Here is a 24,067-nt window from a genome sequence, read left to right on the forward strand (position 1 = left end):
TGCCTCCAGTCTTCTGTAGCAGAGCTACAGAGTGTTCACCCCCCAACAGTGCATTTCAAAGGCCACATCTTGCTTTTCAAGGTATATGTAATTAAATAACCTCAGGGCTGTGCACCTTAGGGGGGAGGGTGGTGCAAGGGATCTGAGGTGGAGGTGATTGTGGTGCCATAGTCCCACATAGTAGAGGGTGTCATCAAATGTTCACCTCTTGGCACAAATTCCAACTTGGACCAATTAATAGAATTCCCTGATATTTTACCAAAGGCATCTACCAAAGGTTTCCTGCTTGGCAGGGGGTTGGACTCGATGGCCCTTGTGGTCTCTTCCAACGCTATGATTCTATGATTCTACTGCTTTCATCAACATAGGAACAGCAGTCTGAGGTTTCAAAATAAGCAAAAGTGTGTAATCGGCAAATAAAACCAATTGTGATCCATAGCTGTCAACGTTTCCTTTTTTGAAGGGAAATTCCCTTATTCTCAATAGGATTCCTTGCAAGAAAAGGGAAAAGTTGACAGCTATGTTGTGATCTGCTCTGTAGATCTCACAATGTTGTCTAATAGCAGAGACCATGGATTCTAGGCAAATCTTAAAAAACAAAGGTGAAAGTGGACATCCTTGTCTTGTTTCTCTAGACAGTGGGAAAGTAGCAGACAGGATGCCATTAACTTTCATTCTAGATGTAGGCGAGTCATGCAATATTTCAATTGGTGTTTAAAGTCCAAAGGAAATCCAAATTTACTGAAAGCTGCCTTCATATACCGTTCCCTTTCAGCATCTAATGATAAAGTTAGGAATTGATCTTTACTTTTGTTTAATTCTATCAAAGCCATACCAAACTGATATAATCTGCGGCTTGTCTCATTTTTATAAAACTGGTTTGGTCATTCTTAGCAACGGACGCTATGGCTTCCTGGATACTGTTTGCTATGGTTGCTGTTAAAATCTTTGTATCAACACTAATCAGTGATCAGCTACCCTGATGAACCCTCCAATGATGCCATCATTCCTTTGCAAATGGCAAATGCATACCCATCCACATGATGGCACCACTGGCTTCCCAAACAGATGCAGTTCTGATGGTGCGGGGATATATATATATATATATATATATATATATATATATATATGTGTGTGTGTGTGTGTGTGTGTGTGTGTGTGTGTGTGTGTGTGTGTGTGTGTATATATATATATATATATATATATATGCTTTCGTAGATTTTCACGGGTATAGGAATGCAGGTTTTGGTGTCTTCGGGTGTCTTCCCGTGTAAGAGTTGGGGTGTCGTCGAAACGTCGCCTAGACACCCCAACTCTTACACGGGAAGACACCCGAAGACACCAAAACCTGCATATATATATATATATATATAATGTGTGTGTGTGTGTATGCCTGGCGTGCTCTGGTCCATGGGGTCATGAAAAGTTGGACACGACTAAACGACTAAACAAACAAACATATATAAATAATGCCATTGGAGAGGGCGCATCGGAGCTAGACAGTCGATAGCCCTGGTTAACTCCACATTCCAGCGGGCCACCAGGGAATCAGGTGAAAGGCCATCAACATGTGAATAAAACACCCCCTACCACTCTCTGGAAACCACCTGGATCCATTAAGTGGCGGGGGCGGACCATACGAATCGGTCCCACCTCCCTGCAGAGTGGAAGGGTCACGGAGAAGTCCAGTTGCACCAGGAAGTAAGGGGGAGACTCCCTGAGATGCCTCCATCTCAATATCAAAGCTTATAGAGGAGTCTATTGCCTTCAAGGCACCATATTGCCAACGTTTCAAAGGTCTTAGCCAGTGCTTTGAAGTGGGTGATCAAATGACAGAGAAACCACTGAGGCTGATGCAATATAGGAGTATTTATTTCTGCAGCATATTTGTAGAGGCAGGTACATGTTTTAAAAGTTATGCTTCCCCATCAGAATGATGAAAAGGTCAGGGATCTGCACTGAAGGAGGATTCCTTCTTCTGCCCATTGCCCAGTAGATCTCTTGGCATCTCAAAATGGTTGTGACATTTCTTTCTGCAAGTGCCTCTGTTGCCATCAGTCCCCATCATCTTATATATATTATACGAGGGGTGGGGCGCCTGCAAGGCTGTTCCCCTCCCAACTATATCCTCAATGGATTCAAGTTAAACGAAAGGAGACTCCAGCTAAACACAAGGATGAACTTTCTGAGTGTAAGAGCTATTTGACAGTGGAATGGACGCCCTCAGAAGGTGGTGAATTCTCCTTCCTTGCAGGTTTGAAAGCAGAGGTGGGATGACAGCCTGACAGGGATGTTTTCGTTGTGATTCCGGCATTCCAGGGGGTTGGCCTAGATGACCCTCAGGGTCCCTTCCACTTCCACAATTTTATGGTTCTGTGTAACATTAGGTGGGGACAAAGGGACAACTGGGAGCTGAAAGTGAGCTCCTAATTAATCCTTTGCAAGCAGGAATGGGGACAGCAAGCACTCATTGAATTGGTTGCATTACATATTTCCCCCGTAGATTTCTCTTACAGATTGGAAAGTGCATCACAGAGGCCCTCCTCTTCACCACTGATCAGTGCTAAGAGCAAACCCCATAGGGAACGTCCTACTGATGCCAGGGGGGGGGGGTCTTTCTCTCATCTAATTAGTGCTGGACTGAAGCCCCTTTGGAGACACCCTTTCAGCAACAAGCAGCTGGTTTGCGCTGAGAGCACAGCTGCAAGGGGGCTGGCTGGAAGCCCCACTTTGTCTTTTTGCAGGTGTGGTTTGGATTCAAGCCGCACCTGCAAACAGTCATTTTTCCTCTGCAGAGGGATTGCTTTCATTAAGGCTCCACCCTTCCCAGGGCTCTAGAAGACACTGCCATAAAAGTGCATTGGTTCTTTGCACAGTGAAAGAGACCAGTTGAATGTCCTAAATGCAATCTGAATCAGGATATTGGAGACCAGTGAGTTGGGAGGGGCAGGAAGTAATAAAGGAAAGGAATTGGTTCTTGTTTCAGAGGCATGTGTTTAAATTCACAATGGGCTGAGGCATCTATTAGGGAAGGGGAGGCTGTTGTCCTCCTGACGTTGGTGAACCCCAAGTTTCTTCATCCTGGGCTCCCAGGGAAGGGGGCTCTTGCTACTTGCAGGATTCAATTAGATCTATTGCAGGCTACTGTGAGAGCAGGACGCTGAAATAATGGGCCACTGGAATGGGGCAGAAGGGCACCTCTGACGTTTTCATATTCTGAAAAAGGCGCAGGTAGAAAGACAGCGTTGGATGGAAGCTTCTGAGATTTGATGGGGTCAGCCAGGGAGAGCGAACAGGTCAGGAGGATGCAGATGCTGGCTTATGTTCACAAATATAGGATTCTTGATATCGGCAATCATCAGCTCTAAATTTCAAAAAAACTGGAAAGGAAAAGAGAAATGAGGTTAGGCAGAGTGACATCAGGGGCTCCGTGGCGTGCTGCTGCTGCTGGGACCCCCACACCCTCAAAACACATGCACCCCCACACCCCATGGTGCGTGCAAAGAATGTCCTTTCTTCTTCTCCCATTCAGAAGAAACCCAGCCACCCATCCAATACTAAATTGGTCAAGGCGGATGGTGGCATCTATGGGGAGGACCTTGAGTGGAAAGCAAAAGTGGATTAGGATGGTGTTCCCTGTCAGTCTGAGCCACCTTGGGAACACAGCTGTCAACGTTTCCCTTTTTTAGGGGAAATTCCCTTTTTCCGAATAGGATTCCTCCCAAGAAAAGGGAAAAGTTGACAGCTATGCTTGGGACGTCTGGATTCTTGTAAGGCAACTTGGAAATATCTCTACTAAACAGATGATAGGGCTCTAAGGAAGTCCTTCACTCACAACTTCTTGGCCAAAGAGCAGGCAAGGAGCACATCTCAAATCCGCAGTAGAAATCAAGAAAATACTGCAACCCGCATTGCTTTGAGCATGGCAGCTCCAAAGTACCAGCCCTGAGAGCGGACTCCTTACCGTCTGCAAGAAACAAGAAGCCACATGAGTTGTATCTAGTCATAGGTTTTCCCTTAGGCCACGGTAGGAAGTTGGCAGCAGAGCCATCTGTCCACTTCCAATTTCCATCCTGTAGGGACAAGAGAGGTGGGATGTTCTTTAGAAAGAACAGATCACAAGGAGACACTTCCAAGACACAGCACACTCCTTGATGATTCCACCCCAAAGAACCACAGACAACATTATTTGAGTTGCAAGACATCAGCCAGGAGCCCACCATGACTGTATTGGCCTCCAGTATGTTGAGTCCAGAAAACCTCCTCGTAGCATTTCATCAGCTGGGGAAGCCCCATAGAAGAATCTTCCCACTGAATTCATTTACTATCAGCTCCAACAGTGCTGACGGAGGAGGAGGAGGAGAAGGCCTTGGAGACTCACCTTATCCTTGCCTGACAATCCAATCCAGACACGTAGAACCTGTGTAATTAGAAGCATGTCAGACACCGAACGCAGTTCTTCCATATCATGGATAGAGGCAAGCTCAGAAGTTGTGTCAAATATACGGCAGATTTTCTGAGAGGTGGAAAAAAGAATGAGTTTTATGCAGCTACACTTAACTTTGAATTCTCCTCAAAGTCAGGCTCAAGGTTGAATAGTGCAGTCGCAATACGTGGAAATCCAGCTCTGGACATGTGACTGATTGAAATGCAAGCTTTGTTCGGCCAACTGAGATCCAGCACGGTGCAATATCCCCATTTGTGTCTCGCTCAGTTTCTTCATTGTTTGATTTTTAATTAGATTCTCCACTTTCAGTTTGTGATTTTGTTTATAAAAAGAAAAGTTCTCGGGAGAAATGAGCAGCATTTGAGTGTACATTGCCCCAGTATTAAAACATTTGTTTGCAATTTCACCTCATATACTGCAGCTTTGGGTGTTATTTTCAAGAATACACTTTACCCAGGATTTCCTCTAATACAGTGGTGCCAACTGGTGGGCAGGGGGCCAAGAGCCCCACAAATCTTCAAGGATGTGCCCTGGGCCCCTCAAAATTCTGTGGTGTCTGTGCGTGCATGCCTCCTAACTTGCTTATCTTACTCACGTACACTGCATGCCGTGTGAAGTGTATGTATATTTGTTCAAAATATTTTTGGGGAGAACCAAATTTCAAATGATGCCTCTGTTTCGATGTGTGTTATTTCAGGACATGCCAAATCGAGTTGCTCTCATTAAGATGTGCTTCAAAGCCAAATTTCCCCCCATCATACCTGTCAGGGAACTGCCATCGCAGTCAGGAGTGGAGGAAGGGCTCCCGAGCGATGCCGGAGAAGGTACCAGCAGGAAAAGAGGGGACTCAGTGACCGGGGAAGGAAATCGGCGTTACACCAGGGAGAAAGGTGGGCAGAGGCGGGCTTCGGAGGGATGGCTCCAGGACTCTTCGCCAGACACCAGCGGGGAGAGCATTGGTCCTCCACTGCCCACACCCACCCTGCGCAGAAGACTTCCGCGCAGGGAGGCTAGGCAGAGACTATCCGTCAAGGAACTTTTATGTTGGAAGAAGTTCAGGAAACGCCCACTGACGGATTCTGCCAGTGACTGAGACAGACGCGGAATCAGGACTGTCCAGCCAGGGAAAGGTTTATCCAGGCAACCTCACCGAGAGTGGCGGCAACTTACGCACGAGCAACCCCCAATTCCCATTACAATGCCCATCTAATGAATTGCATGTGCACTTTTAAGGCTGCCAGATCCATCATGCAGCATGCTTGGGTAATGTCCGGTGGTGTAGTGGTCATTTTATGTTTGTGCAGAAGCTGGACACAACAGCCAACCTGTCCCCAAGGAGAACTGAAAGCCTTGCCTTGAAAGGATGAAAAAGTGCAGGTAGCTGTGTTGATCTGTTAATATATTCCCTCCCGGAAGGAGGAACAGTACCTGGCAAAATACCCATTCTATTCGGATGAGCTTGGCTAATCAGGACATGGTAGGAGAATGCCAGGGATGTGCCCTACCATAGCAGGAACATCATTCCTATTTATTTAGACAAGGCAGCCTTGAGGTCAGAGCTGAGCAAGCCAACTACCTGGTGCATCAGATCGCATCCCTCAGGGTGCTCACACAGCTGTTATTTTCCTGGTGGGCTTCAATGACTCCCACACTACACATTTCAAGCACCTTTAATAAACATGTAGCTTATACCCAAGGACCATGCGAACTGTAGCCCGGTGGACAGCAACCTACAGCTCCCTGGAATCTTGGGGGAATGCCATGTTCTTCAAATGTGTGTTCAGTGGCTGTTGTGGATCTTGCTTGCCTCATCCCTTATTGCATAAGCTGGTCTGACTCTCTCTAACGTACTTTGGGTTCTCCATGCTATTCCCAACAAATGGGCATCATTTATGAACCTACCTGTCCCTGGAGGCTCATTTGAAAGCAGAACATGTTGGAGCCTTCTTCAAACCTGAGTAAGTACTCCAGCCTTTGGGGCCAATGGGTCTTTTCGGGGATGATGAGCCCACCATCTCAAGCCATCTTAAAGAAGGCCTGCCTACTTCCAGCCTATGAAGAGCGTATCTATCCAATCACTATCCCACAGAACCTTTCCAGGATTGAGTTTCAGTTGCCTTCATCCAGCCCCCTAGTGGTTCCAGGCAATGGTCCTGAGCTTCCTTAGCCTCATCTGAATCTGAGAAGAAAGATAAACTGATAAACTGAGCTGGTTGCCCAAGGCCTACTGAAGGAAAACTTCACTTCATATCCATAAATGACATCTCATCAGCTCTTGAGATGCAAAAGATGGCCTCCTGGGATAAAAAACATGGCCATGGGATTGAGATTCATAACATGTCTTCTGCAGAGACTCTCAAGAATATCTTGTGTTTTCTGCCCTTGCTCTTTCTGGACCCACCCAAAGCACCTAGAGGCCCTTCTTACCATTGCCTCACGCCAACTCAAAGGGTCGGGAAAGATTCGATAGCAGCTTCCCTTTATTCTGGTCCAGCCCCAGAGGCAGCCTTGAGGTAATGGAGAAGGAGAACATTAGCATTCAACATGGTCATGTCAGCACAGGAAACAGTGGAAATAAAATACCTGTATTTTTCCATCTATAAGACCCCCCCCTCTTTTGGGGGCCTGAAAATTGAGAAAAAAGAGGGGGATTGAGCTTTTGGGGAGGTTTATTTGGGGGGAATGCCAAAAATCGCCCACCCACCAGAAGAAAGCACACAACCACTCGTGTTGCTTACAATTGCTGCTTATTTTCTTGGGCTCACACTTCGTTCTGACGAGTGAGCGATTTTGGGCATCTTCTCCCCAACAATCAAGTGGCTAATCGCCACTTAAAAACACTTCGTTCTGGCAGGTGAGCAATTTTCGGCATTGGCCACCTGATTGTTGTGGGCGGGGGGAATCCCGAAAATCGCTTGCGCACTGGAACGGAGCACACAACCGCTCGCATCGCAGCTGCCTGATCGCCGCTGTCAGGGAACTGCCATCAGAGGCACGGGAGAAGGAGAGGGTCTCTGACTCTGCAGGGGAAGGTCCAAGCACTAGAGGGAGACGCAGCCGGGTAGAAGGGGAAGAGAATGAGTGTAACAGCAGGGATCCAGGAGAGCAAGGGGACAGGGAGGTGCAGGGGCTCCAGGACTCTTCGTTGGAAGTTAGCGAGGAGAGCCCAAGCACCCCGCTGCCCACGCCCACCCTGCACAGGAGACTCCCGCGCAGTGAGAGGTGGAAACGATTGGGCGTCAAACAACTCTTATGTTGGCAACGCTTTAAGAAACGCCCACAGACAGATTCTACAAGTGACTAAGGGCAGCCACGCAAATATGGGCTGCGCAGTCCGGAGGGTTTAACCAGGCAATCCGATGCTCAAACGGGGCAGGATTACGCACGAGTAACTCCCAACCACTACAGCAATCTGTCTGTCCCTGAAAGTTGCTCGTGCGCAACAAGCAGAAGGGGGCATCATGAGTAAGACCGGAGGAGCAGGAGCCACGGGAGGGGCGGCTGGAGGCCAATCGCTGGAGGAGAGAAACCGCGATTTGGAAGAGCACATAGCCATCCTGACAGCGAGGCTGGACGAACGACGGTCGCTGGATGCTCAGGGGAAACCCACCCCCATAGCGAGGAAGGTACCGGGACTGGTGCACAAGTTTGGGGGAAAGCCTCAAGAGTATGGGGCATTTAGAACAGAAATAAAATATGCCTTGAAGCTGCAGAAAAATGATTTTGAAAATGACGCAGCCAAAGTTGCCTATATTGTGGGGCACTTGCAGGACGGGGCGAGAGAGTGGATTCGACCGCTTATGGCGACGCAGAATGACGCCATGGAGGATCTATCGAAATTCTTTCAGGCGATGGACGCTATGTTCAGTAGCGATGGGCAACAGAGTGTGACCAAACGGGAACTGCTAAGCTGTAAGCAGGGAGAAGGGTCAGTTAGAGACTATTGGTCACGTTTTGCCATGATTGTTCATCGTCTGGGGTGGCAGCTGGACTTGGAACCCATACAAATGCTATTTGAGGAGGGGTTGTCACCAACGGTCAAAGATGAGCTTTCGCGCGCTCCCCGCCCACAGTCTATGGACCAGCTGACCAAGGCAGCCCTTGCGATTGGAGTAAGACAGGAAGCGCGGGCTCAAGAGAGGCGGGAAGGGAGAGAGCAGTGTTGTCATGACTACCGCATTCCTAGAATTCCTAGGCAGCCTTCCCCACCGGCGGAGCCAATGGAAATAGGCGGTGCGCGCGCCCAGGAAGTTTCAAACGCCAGCGAGAGTCGCAAAAGGGAGGGAAAGGATGTTAAAACGACCAAGAAATGTTTCCTTTGCCAAAGGCCAGGACATTTTGCCAGAGTCTGTCCACAAAGAAAGGCCTGGCAAGGAATGGTGGGGGCCGTGGGGGGCGAGGAGGAGGAACCCCAGACTCCGGAGCAGGGAAATGGAAACGCTTGGCTGCCAATCAGTGGGCACAGCAGCCGAGCCAACAACCAATGAATGTGCCCAAACCAGATTCTCCCAGAGCAGCAATTGCCATTGAGGTGGTGCTTGAACTCCCAAATGGGCACCCAGTGAAGGTACAAGGTATGCTGGACTCAGGAAGCTCATGCAATTTCTTTAGCAGGGACTTTACCTTAGAGCATCAGCTTCACCTGCTACCTCTGGATGCACCGCTGCAAGTCACCACCATTGATGGGAGGGAGCTGATCGGGGGGGGGGGAAGTTACCCACCAGACCCCACCGATGAGAATGAGAGTGTCTAAGCACTCAGATACAATAGCCTTCCACGTTGCCTCATTAGCGGGTCCCCCAATAATATTAGGGATGAGCTGGCTAGCGCAACATGATCCGGTGGTGGCGTGGCATCAGAGGACTGTCAGCTTTGGGTCTGACTACTGCCTGCAGCACTGCCTAGGAGGGGAAACGCCAAGGATGAGCATAGCCAGAGTGGCAAGCACTGCAGTGGAGGGGAAAGGGAAGGTGCCACCGCAATATGCTGATCTGAAGGAGGTTTTTAGTGAAAAGGAGGCGGATAGACTGCCACCCCACAGGCCGTTCGATTGCCAGATCAATTTGCTCCCTGGGGCGCAGCTGCCGGTGGGTAAGCTGTATGCCATGTCAGACAGAGAGATGAAGGAGTTACGGGACTTTATCGACAAGAACCTAAAGAGAGGGTTTATAAGAGAGTCAAAGGCAGTGGGGGGCAGTCCAGTATTTTTTGTGGACAAAAAGGACACTGATAAACCGAGACTGGTCGTGGACTTTCGGGGGGTAAATTTGGTGTCAGAACCTGTAACTTTCCCAATGCCCAGAATTGATGACATTTTGACGAGAGTGAGGAAGGGAAAGATTTTCACCAAGCTAGATCTGAGGGGGGCTTACAACTTAATCCGGATGAGAGAGGGGGATGAATGGAAGACCACCATGTTCACACCCCTGGGGGCTTTTGAATATCTCGTTATGCCTTTCGGATTACAGTCAGGCTCCGCCTGTTTTCAAGCATTCATGCACCACGTTTTGGGGTCTCTGCTTTACAAGAACTGTGTGGCATTTCTGGACGACGTCTTGATTTATTCAGAAAATGAGGAGCAACATGTGAAAGATGTCAGGGAAGTGCTACAATGTTTGCAGAAACACCAGTTGTGGGTCAAGCTAGAGAAATGTCAATTTCATGCCCGAGAGGTGGAGTTCCTGGGGTACAAGTTATCTGACAAAGGCTTAGCTATGGACCCCAGCAAGGTGCAAGCAGTATTGGAGTGGAAGACCCCAAAGACACGAAAGGATGTGCAGAGGTTCCTAGGTTTTGGCAATTTCTACAGGAAGTTCATCAGGAACTTCGCACACTTGACGGCCCCAATCACGGACTGTCTCAGTAGTAAAAGAAAGTTTGTGTGGACGGAGGAAGCCCAGCAATCCTTTGAAAGATTGAAGAAGGCATTCGCGTCGGAGGAACAATTACTACATGTGGATTTGGAGAAACCAATGAGGGTAGAGACGGATGCGTCAGACCGAGCCATCGGGGCGGTTCTGTTGCAGCCAGGACTGAACCAGCAAGAATGGAAACCGTGCGCCTTTTTCTCGAGGAAGCTGAGCAAATCGGAACAAAACTACACCGTGTACGACCGAGAACTGCTAGCAATTTACGCCGCCTTTCGTCGGTGGCGCCATCTGCTGATAGGGGCGCAGCATAAGATCCAGGTCTGCACAGATCACAAGAACTTGGAATATTGGCAGACAGCACGGGTGCTCAACCAGAGACAGATTCGCTGGGCGCAGGAGTTTTCCAAGTTTTCCTTCGAAATCCAGTATGTGCCCGGCGAGCAAAACGTGAGAGCAGGTGCTCTCTCATGGAAACCAGAGTACTTCAAAGGAGAGGGGCCGCCGGAGACCCGCCACGTCATACCTGAGGACCGAGGGGTGTGTGGGGGTACTCTAGTGGGCACGAGAGAACTGGCAGGACTTACTAGGGACGATGAATTCGCCCAGACCAAAATCAGGGAACTCCAAGAGGGGAGGGGAGCACCAGAGGGGTTTGAAGAGAAGGAAGGGGTGTTGTACTACAGGGGGGCGATGTACGTACCGGGGGAGGCTCTAAGAAGAAGGGTACACAAGCAACTACATGACACCCCCACAGCGGGGCATTTTGGGCAACACAAAACCATGATGCTGGTGACCCGACAATTTTGGTGGCCACGGGTGAGGGAGGATGTACGCGAATATGTAAGAGGGTGTGACCGCTGCCAGAGGGCCAAAGGGGAACGCACGATGCCAGCAGGCTTGCTGGAACCCTTACCCACGCCAAACAAACCCTGGGAGGTGGTGTCAATTGATTTCATGACGGATTTGCCCAAATCAAGGGGAAAAACAGCAGTGATGGTAGTAGTCGACTTGCTAACCAAAATGTGCCACTTTATTGCCTGCTCCCATGCGGTGACGGCGGAAGAAATGGCACGGTTGTTTGTAGAACACATTTTCAGGCTGCATGGCACCCCCTTGAGGGTTTTATCTGACCGCGGAAAACAATTTACTTCCCGGTTCTGGAGGAAGCTCATGAGCCTACTGCAAGTCGAGGTCAGCTTCTCGACAGCGAGACACCCAGAAACCAATGGGCAGGCGGAAAGGGCAAACAGTGTACCCCAGCAATACTTACGCTGCTACGTTAGCAAAAGGCAGAATGATTGGGTAGAGAAACTAGCGCTAGCAGAATTTGCGTACAATAATGCTGAACATGTGTCCACTGGTATGAGCCCCTTCTTGGCCAATTATGGGTGTCATCCCAGGGCATTCCCGGGCAATGAGGAACAGAGCTGGAGTGTGCCTGCAGCTGAGCAGTTTGTGGAAGAAATGGAAGCGTTACATCAACAGCTCAAGATGTACCTAGATAGGGCCAAGGCCAGTTACAAGAAACAAGCAGATAAACACCGGAGAGAAGGGGAAACCATTAGGGTGGGGGATCGTGTGTGGTTGTCCACTCAAGGGTTACCCTTTAAGGGAGGGTGCAAGAAGTTGCAGCCCAGAAGACTGGGTCCTTTTGAAGTTATACAACAGATAAACCCAGTGGCGTTCAAGCTCAGCTTGCCCAACAACATGAAAATACATCCCGTGTTCCACAGGTCCTTGCTCTCACCACACAGAGAGGGGCGGGAATTCGAGGGGCGGGAGGTAGAAGTCTTGCCACAACCACAGGTAGAAGAGAGGGAACACCAGAGCTCGGCCGCAGAGATAGTGGATTCAAGGTGGCAAGGGCGGCAGGTGCAGTACTTGGTGGCGTGGGAAGGAGAGCCCTGGTCGGAAAACACGTGGGTGCCAGCAGAGGCAGTTGACGACGGACATATGGTGGAAGTGTTCCACCGACGGTTCCCAGATAAACCCAAGCCCTTAGGGCGATTCTGGGAAGAACAGTTCGGCACCACAGAGGAGGAAGAGAGTTTCAAAGGGTTTTCAGAATCTGAAGAAGAATCGGATTGGGAGAGTCATTCCTTGGGTGGGAACCTTAGCAGGTGGGAAGAGGTGTTCACACCCACAGATGAGGAGGACAGCTCTTTCCGGGGTTTCCTTGGCTCGCCGACCAGAGAAGAGGCTGCAATAGAGCCCCCTGGTCGGAGGGGGAGTGAAGGGGGCCCTGGGAGGGAGGTGGATGTCAGGGAACTGCCATCAGAGGCACGGGAGAAGGAGAGGGTCTCTGATTCTGCAGGGGAAGGTCCAAGCACTAGAGGGAGACGCAGCCGGGTAGAAGGGGAAGAGAATGAGTGTAACACCAGGGATCCAGGAGAGCAAGGGGACAGGGAGGTGCAGGGGCTCCAGGACTCTTCGTTGGAAGTTAGCGAGGAGAGCCCAAGCACCCCGCTGCCCACGCCCACCCTGCGCAGGAGACTCCCGCGCAGTGAGAGGTGGAAACGATTGGGCGTCAAACAACTCTTATGTTGGCAACGCTTTAAGAAACGCCCACAGACAGATTCTACAAGTGACTAAGGGCAGCCACGCAAATATGGGCTGCGCAGTCCGGAGGGTTTAACCAGGCAATCCGATGCTCAAACGGAGCAGGATTACGCACGAATAACTCCCAACCACTACAGCCGCCATTAGCTCTCCTGCTTGCCACTGTGGCACCCAGTAGACAGCTGACCTTGTCGCAGGAAGCAGGAGTGTGATTGGTGGCTGCTGGCAGCAATAAGGGAGCTGATAGGTGGTTTCTGCACCGTGGCCAGTGGCCGCCAATCATGCTCCTGCTTGCTGTGACAAGGGCAGCTGTCTATTGGCTGCCACAGCAGCAAGCAGGAGGGCTAATGGTGGCAATCAGGCAGCTAAGATGTGAGTGGTTGTGTGCTGTGTTCCAGCGGGTGAGCGATTTTCAGGATTCCCCCCTCAGCACTACCCGTGTATAAGACGAGCCTAAATTTTGAACCTCATTTTTCGGTCAATAAAGGTAAAGGTAAAAGGACCCCTGACCATTAGGTCTAGTCGTGACCGACTCTGGGGTTGCGGCGCTCATCTCACTTTATTGGCAGAGGGAGCCGCGTACAGCTTCCGGGTCATGTGGCCAGCATGACTAAGCCACTTCTGACGAACCAGAGCAGCGCATGGAAATGCTGTTTATCTTCCCGCCGGAGCGGTACCAATTTATCTACTTGCACTTTGAGGTGCTTGTGAACTGCTAGGTGGGCAGGAGCAGGGACCGAGCAATGGGAGCTCACCCCGTCGTGGGGATTCAAACCTCCAACCTTCTGATCGGCAAGTCCTAGGCTCTGTGGTTTAACCCTCAGCACCACCAGCTCATCTTATACACCTAAAAATACAGTATCTTTGGGGTGCTATAAAAGTCAAAGGGAAATTGAACGGCCTCAAAGACATCCCAGGTCACGGGGTTCACCACTTTCTTGGTGTCTAATATGACATATAATATTTTCATTGTATTGTATTGAATTATTTACCTGCCTAGTTTCCAGTCAAGGGAAGCTAAGGAGACTAACAGCAATAGATAATCTTATTTCAACCAATAATAAAAACTACTAGGAAATAAATACTACTAAACCAGTTTACCCTTGGAAACTGATGAAACACAATACACATCATTCAAGACTAGCTGGAATTGTTGGAATTAATGCTTTAACCCAAAATGGCACACGAGAGACTGGGCAAAAATGCCAATGGATCTATACTTGGCTTTCTAATGTTGCCAGAAGCTGCTCTTTCCCTAAGAAGACATCAACCACCTCCGAGATGAAATGATACCTTACCAGTGGGACCGTAGGGGTTTTCTGCTTTTTTTATTTTCATTGCGAAGCCAAAGGAGAGCTGCCATATCAGGACAAGGCAGGTGCAAAGGAGTCTGACCCTGGGGTCGGAGGAAGGCTGCATCTGCTTCTGGAGAAAGAAAACACAAAACACACAATTGCTAGGCTGAGTTTCCTCTATCCATCGGTCAGGAGGCAAGGCGTTCTCTTTCTTTCTAACAGAAAAAAACACACATTATCTCATCCACACAGAACAAAGTAAAGGTAATGGTAAAGGTAAAGGGACCCATGACCATTAGGTCCAGTCGTGACTGGGGTTGCAGCGCTCATCTTGCTTTACTGGCCGAGGGAGCCGGCGTACAGCTTCCGGGTCATGTGGCCAGCAGGACTAAGCCGCTTCTGGTAAACCAGAGCAGCACACGGAAACGCCGTTTACCTTCCCGCCGGAGTGGTACCTATTTATCTCCTGGCACTTTGATGTGCTTTCGAACTGCTAGGTTGGCAGGAACAGTGACCAAGCAACGGGAGCTCACTCCGTCGCGGTGATAGAACAAAGTAAGGAGTTACAAATCCTCAAGATCAAAGCAGTTCACTTTATAGATTTATCAACTCTTTGATTTGTTGGGGAGCTGGTCCATGAGATGCAAAGGTACCCCATTGTTAGTGTGCTGCTCACTTTAATAAATAATAATAAATAATAATAAATTTTTATTTATACCCCGCTCTCCCCTGCCAGAGCTGGGCTCAGGGCGGCTAACACCAATAAAATTACAATAAAACATAATAGGGGGAAAGAAACAAAGAAACAAACAAAAACCAGTTTATTAAAATATGGGTTAAAATGCAATTTAAAATGCAGTCTCATTTTAAAAGTAGCCCATAAATCAAAACCATAAGGAGAGGGAAACATAAGGGTCAAACTGAGTCCAAGCCAAAGGCGAGGCGGAACAGCTCTGTCTTGCAGGCCCTGTGGAAAGATTTCAAGTCCCAGAGGGCCCTAGTGTCTTGTGACAGAGTGTTCTACCAAGTCGGGGCCAGTACTGAAAAGGCCCTGAACCTAGTTGAGACCAATCTAACCACCTTGTGATTTGGGACTTCCAAAGTGTTGTCATTTGTGGAACTTAAGGTCCTCCACAGGGCATACCAGGAGAGGCGGTCCCATAGGTACAAGGGTCCTAGGCCGCGTAGGACTTTGGAGATATAGCTGTCATTCAAAGGCCAGCATGGAGAGTCAAAGAGATCAGAAGGGGGGAGATAACTCACCTGGTTTTTCAGCTTCTCTCTCTCTCTCTGAGCTGCTGATTCTTCCTTATTCAAGTGTTCCAGTCGAGCTACGCCTGGGTGGGAATCTGGTCTTTATGTGTCATTTATAGTCTGATAGGTAGGCAATGGCATGTGGTGAGAGACTCTTGGCAGCACAAGGGAAGCCTAATGGTTCAACACAATCATACACCGAGATCTTTTGCATCAGAACACAGAAGTACAGAAAGATCTCTTTCACCTGAAGCCACTGTGGACTGAAAAATATCCAGCTGCTATGAAGTGGAAATTAGCAAGGAGGAGGAGAGTAATGCTAGGCAAGGAGAAAGTAAGAAGCTAGGAAGAGTGCTGCTGGTTCTGCCCATCCGTTTTACAAAATGTGGCCATTGCTTCTTCTCTCCACAGCGCCTCTTACTTTGAGTGTATTGTGTTAGCTAATGAAGCCCCACCTCTTTCCCTCACTTTCCCTCACTTCTTCAGATCTGGTTGAGATGGACAAGGAGAGTCTCTGGTCTACCACAAACACATCTCCAGAGTGATCATGAATGGCTGGGTGAGATTTTTGTCCACTCAGTTTCCTGATCTGGAATTGGGGGGGGGGGATATCACCTTCTGCGCAGGGTGCAACTGAAGTGGAATGGCAGGGCTGTGTGGTCCCCTGATCCACTGGGTCCTTCCTTCCTTCCTTCCTTCCTTCCTTCCTTCCTTCCTTCCTTCCTTCCTTCCTTCCTTCCTTCCTTCCTTCCTGTCCTCTTCTGATCCATATGCACAAGTGCATAAGACTGGTGTATACTTTCCCAATGTCGTCAACATCAGCAAATGTTCTTGCAACTCAGTTGGCATCATCAAGAGGAATCCATTCTCCATCAGCAGATAAGACAAAGCAAATCAGAATATAGATTGAAATCCTGCCCACCAGCTGATGCAGTTTGTGGGCTGTTATGAGCACATCCTGATATACTTGGGGGAAGGGGGTATTGGTTTCAGAAGAACTGCCCCTGGTCTTCTGCAGTAAAGGTACAGAGTGTTCACACCCCCAACAGTGCACTTCAAAGGCCACATCATGTTGTTGTTTATTCGTTTAGTCAAGGTTGTTGTTTATTCGTTTAGTCATGTCCGACTCTTTGTGACCCCCTGGGCCAGAGCACGCCAGGCCCTACTATCTTCCACTGCCTCCCGCAGTTTGATCAAACTCATGTTGGCACCTTCGAGAACACTGTCCAACCATCTCGTCCTCTGTCGTCCCCTTCTCCCTGTGCCCTCCATCTTTCCCAACATCAGGGTGAACCTCAATATATCCCTTTGCCACTCCTTGAAGCATCCTCCCTCCCCCCCTGAATCGACTGAAACAAAAAAAGTGTCTTCATTAGCACATTCATTTTGATTGCAGATATCCTTCCCCAAAATGTGAGATTCAGTCTACACCAAATCTCTAGGTCTTTTAAAATCTCTTTTCACGACCTTACATAATTATCCTTTAATAAATTAATGTTTTTCGTTGTAAGCCAAATTCCCAGATATTTAACTTTTTTACTGATTGTAATACCAGTAATTGTTTGCAGATCATCTCTATCTTGTTCTGAAATACTTTTCACCAACAATTTATTTTTATTAAGTTTGAATCCTGCCACCTGACCAAACTCATTCTTTCCAAAACTTTTGGCAGACTTTCTAATGGATTATCTGTTGTTCTTATAAGATCACCTGCGAAACTTTTAGCTTAAATGATTTCCCCATCACCACTATCCCCTTTATGCCTTCATCTGCTCTTATCCTCCTTGTCAACATTTCTAGGATCAAAATAAACAGTAATGGGGACAGTGGACAGTCCTGTCTTGTTCCCTTATTCATTTTAAAGCTTTCTGTTATTCCATTGTTGATAATCAGTTTGGCTTTTTGATTACTGTAAATGGCTTCTGTGCCCCTATTAAAAGACTCCCCCAGGCCCACTGATTTTATCATTTTTTCATAAAATTCCATGACACATTGTCAAATGCCTTTTCGGTGTTGACAAACATTAATACCGGCTTCAGGTGGTAGCCTTGTTTGTCTGACGCAGTCAAAATAAACAAAAAATTGTCCAGTAGCACCTTAGAGAGCAACTAAGTTTCTTCTGGGTATAAGTTTTTGTGTATCGGAAGAAGTGTGCATGCACACAAAAGCTTATACCCAGAACAAACTTAGTTGGTCTCTAAGGTGCCACTGGACAAGTAATACCGGCAGTTTGTCACTTCTTGCCTCTAAGTACTCCAATATGTCAATTACAGTTCTTATGTTATCTTTCATTCTTTGAAGTCTCTCAGCTCCACTCACCTCACAGAATGTTTGTTGTGGGGGAGGAAGGGAAAGGAGAATGTTAGCCGCTTTGAGATTCCTTAAAGGGAGTGAAAGGCGGGATATCAAATCCAAACTCTTCTTCTTCTTCTTCTTCTTCTTCATTTGGCATCCCGGTAGGAAACCTGCTTTATCTTCATTTACACTGGTACCTTGGGTTAAGTACTTAATTCGTTCTGGAGGTCCGTTCTTAACCTGAAACTGTTCTTAACCTGAAGCACCATTTTAGCTAATGGTGCCTCCTGCTGCTGCTGCGCCGCCGGAACATGATTTCTGTTCTCATCCTGAAGCAAAGTTCTTAACCTGAAGCACTATTTCTGGGTTAGAGGAGTCTGTAACCTGAAGCATATGTAACTCGAGGTACCACTGTATTGTGTCTTTTAGTATACTTTTTAATCTATTTGTCAGAATATCTGCAAAGAGTTTATAATCATTATTTAAGAGGGATAACGATCTATAATTTTGAACTATTGTTGAATCTGTACCTTGCTTCGGGATTAGTGTTATGAATGCATCTTGCCACAATTCTGGCAATTTCCCTTTACATAATATCTCATTCATAACCTCCCATTTTGCAAAATGTGGTCATTGCTGCTTCTCCCCACATTGCCTCTTTGTTGTTGTTTAGTCGTTCAGACGTATATGACTCCTCATGACCCCATGGACCAGAGCATGCCAGGCACTCCTGTCTTCCACTGCCTCCCACAGTTTGGTCAAACTCATGCTGGTAGCTTGGAGAACACTGTCCAACCATCTCGTCCTCTGTCGTCCCCTTCTCTTTGTGCCCTCCATCTTTCCCAACATTAGGGTCTTTTCCAGGGAATCATAGAATCATAGAATCACAGAGTTGGAAGAGACCACAAGGGCCATCGAGTCCAACCCCCTGCCAAGCAGGAAACACCATCAGAGCACTCCTGACATATGATTGTCAAGCCTCTGCTTAAAGACCTCCAAAAAAGGAGACTCCACCACACTCCTTTTCAGCAAATTCCACTGTCAAACAGCTCTTACTGTCAGGAAGTTCTTCCTAATGTTTAGGTGGAATCTTCTTTCTTGTAGTTTGGATCCATTGCTCCGTGTCCGCTTCTCTGGAGCAGCAGAAAACAACCTTTCTCCCTCCTCTATGTGACATCCTTTTATATATTTGAACATGGCTATCATATCACCCCTTAACCTCCTCTTCTCCAGGCTAAACATGCCCAGCTCCCTTAGCCGTTCCTCATAAGGCATCGTTTCCAGGCCTTTGACCATTTTGGTTGCCCTCCTCTGGACACGTTCCAGTTTGTCAGTGTCCTTCTTGAATTGTGGTGCCCAGAACTGGACACAGTACTCCAGGTGAGGTCTTCTCTTCTCATGAGGTGGCCAAAGTCTTGGAGCCTCAGCTTCAGGGTCTGTCCTTCCAGTGAGCACTCAGGGCTGATTTCCTTAAGGATGGATCTGTTGGATCTTCTTGCAGTCCATAGGACTCTCAAGAGTCTCCTCCAGCACCATAATTCAAAAGCATCAATTCTTTGGCTTTTCTATGGTCCAGCTCTCACTTCCATACATCACTACTGGGAAAACCATAGCTTGAACTATACGGACCTTTGTTGACAAGGTGATGTCTCTGCTTTTTAAGATGCTGTCTAGGTTTGTCATTGCTTTTCTCCCAAGAAGCAGGCATCTTTTAATTTCATGACTGCTGTCACCATGGATCCTTCATGGATCACTGCCTTGCCGTGGCGAAGGGGCTTGAATAACTCAGAGAAGCTATGAGCTATGCCAAGCAGGGCCACCCAAGATGGACAGGTCATAGTGGAGAGTTTTGACCAAACGTGATCCACCTGGAGCAGGAACCGGCAAGCCACTCCAGTATCCCTGCCAAGAAAACTCCATGGACAAAGACAACATCGCCTCTTACTTTGAGTGTATAGTGTCAGCTAATGAAGGCCCACCTCTTTCCCTCACTTTAACGAAGAAAAGTGGGGTGTGTGTGTGTGTGTCTTCAGAGTGAGACAATCTGGTTGAGATGGACAAGGAGAGTGTCTGTTCCACATCTCCAAGGTGATCATGAATGGCTGGGTGAGATTTTGTCCTGTTTCCTGATCTGGAATGGGAGGGGGGGAGATCAACTTCTGCACAGGGTGCAACTGAAGTGGAACGGCAGGGCTGTGTGGTCCCCTGATCCACTGGGTCTCTGGGATTGTGGGACAGTGGTCAGAGCTTGCCTTAAAGGTGAGGTGCTTGCTATAACAGCAGTTTCAGTGAACACCTCTTACTTGATGAAAGGCAGGGAGCTCTTCCGGGGTTGGCATAACTCTGTGGTGGAGCCTCTGCTTTTGGAGACAGAAGACTCCAGATTTGTTTCCCCACCCTCTTCCAGTAGGGCTAGAAGCCTGGAGAGCTGCTTCCTTTCAGAGCCAGATGTAGCTGTGCGTTGACCAAACATGAAGGAGTGAGATCTGTTCTTCGGAACTTCATCACTCTGGCATGAAAACTGTTCCTGGCCCAAGGTGTCGGCCAGAATGGCACCTTCGTTCATGCTATCCTCCTTCCTTGCTATCCTCTTCTGATCCAAATGCACAAATGCATGACTGGCGCATACTTTCCCACATGTCGTCGTCATCAGGAAATGTTCTTGCAACTCAGTTGGCATCATCAAGAGGAATCCATTCTCCATCATCTGATAAGACAGGGCATGAAACACCATGTACCTTTGCCTAATCAGAGTACAGATTGAAATCCTGCCCACCAGCTAATGCTGTTTGTGGGCTGCTATGAGCACATCCTGATATACCCAGGAGGAGTTTAGTTTCAGAAGAACTGCCTCCAGTCTTCTGTAGCAGAGCTACAGAGTGTTCACCACCCAACAGTGCATTTCAAAGGCCACATCTTGCTTTTCAAGGTATATGTAATTAAATAACCTCAGGGCTGTGCACCTTAGGGGGGAGGGTGGTGCAAGGGATCTGAGGTGGAGGTGAGTGTGGTGCCATAGTCCCACATAGTAGAGGGTGTCATCAAATGTTCACCTCTTGGCACAAATTCCAACTTGGACCAATTAATAGAATTCCCTGATATTTTACCAAAGGCATCTCCCAAAGGTTTCCTGCTTGGCAGGGGGTTGGACTCGATGGCCCTTGTGGTCTCTTCCAACTCTATGATTCTATGATTCTACTGTTTTCATCAACATAGGAACAGCAGTCTGAGGTTTCAAAATAAGCAAAAGTGTGTAATCGGCAAATAAAACCAATTGTGATCCATAGCTGTCAACGTTTCCTTTTTTAAAGGGAAATTCCCTTATTCTCAATAGGATTCCTTGCAAGAAAAGGGAAAAGTTGACAGCTATGTTGTGATCTGCTCCGTAGATCTCACAATGTTGTCTAATAGCAGAGGCCATGGGTTCTAGGCAAATCTTAAAAAACAAAGGTGAAAGTGGACATCCTTGTCTTGTTTCTCTAGACAGTGGGAAAGTAGCAGACAGGATGCCATTAACTTTCATTCTAGATGTTGGTGAGTCATGCAATATTTCAATTGGTGTTTAAAGTCCAAAGGAAATCCAAATTTACTGAAAGCTGCCTTCATATACCGTTCCCTTTCAGCATCTAATGATAAAGTTAGGAATTGATCTTTACTTTTGTTTAATTCTATCAAAGCCATACCAATATGATATAATCTGCTGCTTGTCTCATTTTTTATAAAACTGGTTTGGTCATTCTTAGCAACGGACGCTATGGCTTGCTAGATACTGTTTGCTATGGTTGCTGTTAAAATCTTTGTAATAATAATAATAATAATAATAATAATAATAATAATAATAATAATAATAATAATTTATTATTTATACCCCGCCCATCTGGCTGGGCCTCCCCAGCCGCTCTGGGTGGCTTCCATAAAAACCCAAAATACAGTAAAATATCACATGTTAAAAACTTTCCTGAACAGGGCTGCCTTAAGATGTCTTCTGAATGTCAGATAGTTGTTTATCGCTTTGACTTCTGCTGGAAGGGCGTTCCACAGGGCGGGCGCCACTACCGAGAAGGCCCTCTGCCTGGTTCCCCGTAGCTTTGCTTCTCGCAATGAGGGAACCGCCAGAAGACCCTCGGTGCTGGACCTCAGCGTCCGGGCAGAATGATGGGGGTGGAGACGCTCCTTCAGGTATACTGGACCGAGGCCGTTTAGGGCTTTAAAGGTCAGCACCAACACTTTGAATTGTGCTCGGAAACATACTGGGAGCTAATGTAGGTCTTTCAAGACCGGTGTTATATGGTCCCGGCGGCCGCCCCCAGTCACCAGTCTAGCTGCCGCATTCTGGATTAGTTGAAGTTTCCGAGTCACCTTCAAAGGTAGCCCCACGTAGAGTGCATTGCAGTAGTCCAAGCGGGAGATAACCAGAGCATGCACCACTCTGGTGAGACAGTCTGCAGGCAGATAGGGTCTCAGCCTACGTACCAGATGGAGCTGGTAAACAGCTGCCCTGGACACAGATTTGACCTGTGCCTCCATGGACAGCTGTGAGTCCAAAATGACTCCCAGGCTGCGCACCTGGTCCTTCAGGGGCACAGTTACCCCATTCAGGACCAGGGAATCCTCCACACCTGCCCGCCTCCTGTCCCCCAAAAACAGTACTTCTGTCTTGTCAGGATTCAACCTCAATCTGTTAGCCGCCATCCATCTTCCAACCGCCTCCAGACACTCACGCAGGACCTTCACCGCCTTCACTGGTTCTGATTTAAAAGAGAGGTAGAGCTGGGTATCATCCGCATACTGATGAACACCCAGCCCAAACCTTCTGATGATCTCTCCCAGCGGCTGCATGTAAATGTTGAAAAGCATGGGGGAGAGGACAGAACCCTGAGGCACCCCACAAGTGAGAGCCCAGGGGTCTGAACACTCATCCCCCACCACCACTTTCTGGACACGGCCCAGGAGGAAGGAGCGGAACCACTGTATGACAGTGCCCCCAGCTCCCAGCCCCTCTAGACGGTCCAGAAGGATGTTATGGTCGATGGTGTCAAAGGCCGCTGAGAGATCCAGCAGTATCAACACTAATCAGTGATCAGCTACCCTGATGAACCCTCCAATGATGCCATCATTCCTTTGCAAATGGCAAATGCATACCCATCCACATGATGGCACCACTGGCTTCCCAAACAGATGCAGTTCTGATGGTGCGGGGATATATATGTGTGTGTGTGTGTGTGTGTGTGTGTGTGTGTGTGTGTATGCCTGGCGTGCTCTGGTCCATGGGGTCATGAAAAGTTGGACACGACTAAACGACTAAACAAACAAACATATATAAATAATGCAATTGGAGAGGGCGCATCGGAGCTAGACAGTCGATAGCCCTGGTTAACTCCACATTCCAGCGGGCCACCAGGGAATCAGGTGAAAGGCCATCAACATGTGAATAAAACACCCCCTACCACTCTCTGGAAACCACCTGGATCCATTAAGTGGTGGGGGCGGACCATACGAATCGGTCCCACCTCCCCGCAGAGTGGAAGGGTCACGGAGAAGTCCAGTTGCACCAGGAAGTAAGGGGGAGACTCCCTGACATGCCTCCATCTCAATATCAAAGCTTATAGAGGAGTCTATTGCCTTCAAGGCACCATATTGCCAACGTTTCAAAGGTCTTAGCCAGTGCTTTGAAGTGGGTGCACAAATGACAGAGAAACCACTGAGGCTGATGCAATATAGGAGTATTTATTTCTGCAGCATATTTGTAGAGGCAGGTACATGTTTTAAAAGTTATGCTTCCCCATCAGAATGATGAAAAGGTCAGGGATCTGCACTGAAGGAGGATTCCTTCTTCTGCCCATTGCCCAGTAGATCTCTTGGCATCTCAAAATGGTTGTGACATTTCTTTCTGCAAGTGCCTCTGTTGCCCTCAGTCCTCATCATGTTATACTTATTATACGAGGGGTGGGGCACCGGCAAGGCTGTTCCCCTCCCAACTACATCCCCAATGGATTCAAGTTAAAAGAAAGGAGACTCCAGCTAAACACAAGGATGAACTTTCTGAGTGTAAGAGCTATTTGACAGTGGAATGGACGCCCTCAGAAGGTGGTGAATTCTCCTTCCTTGCAGGTTTGAAAGCAGAGGTGGGATGACAGCCTGCCAGGGATGTTTTCGTTGTGATTCCGGCATTCCAGGGGGTTGGCCTAGATGACCCTCAGGGTCCCTTCCACTTCCACAATTTTATGGTTCTGTGTAACATTAGGGGTGGACAAAGGGACAATTGGGAGCTGAAAGTGAGCTCCTAATTGATCGTTTGCAAGCAGGAGTGGGGACAGCAAGCGCTCCTGGAAGTGGTTGCATTACAT

The 24,067-nt window shown here is 48.1% G+C and overlaps 1 protein-coding gene and 1 long non-coding RNA gene across 2 annotated transcripts in view; both read right to left on the reverse strand.

The window, feature by feature from the left end:
* Positions 1–1,849: 1,849 nt before the first annotated feature.
* On the reverse strand, positions 1,850–14,394 carry LOC308595843 (struthiocalcin-2-like; the record flags this gene model as incomplete). Its single annotated transcript, XM_081210588.1, has 5 exons — positions 1,850–3,380; positions 3,965–4,073; positions 4,382–4,516; positions 6,875–6,954; positions 14,175–14,394. Coding segments are annotated over 5 exons (627 nt in total), but the record flags the coding sequence as incomplete, so codon positions are not given.
* LOC308595923 overlaps positions 1,850–24,067 on the reverse strand; it is a 51,543-nt gene continuing 29,325 nt past the window's right edge. Inside the window, exon 2 of the long non-coding RNA XR_014012219.1 lies at positions 1,850–2,593. This is a non-coding gene — a long non-coding RNA (uncharacterized lncRNA). The remainder of the gene's footprint in view (positions 2,594–24,067) is intronic.

The sequence above is a fragment of the Podarcis bocagei genome (genome assembly GCF_964188305.1).
Source record: "Podarcis bocagei genome assembly, chromosome: 10".
In the NCBI taxonomy this organism is placed as follows: Eukaryota; Metazoa; Chordata; class Lepidosauria; order Squamata; family Lacertidae; genus Podarcis; species Podarcis bocagei.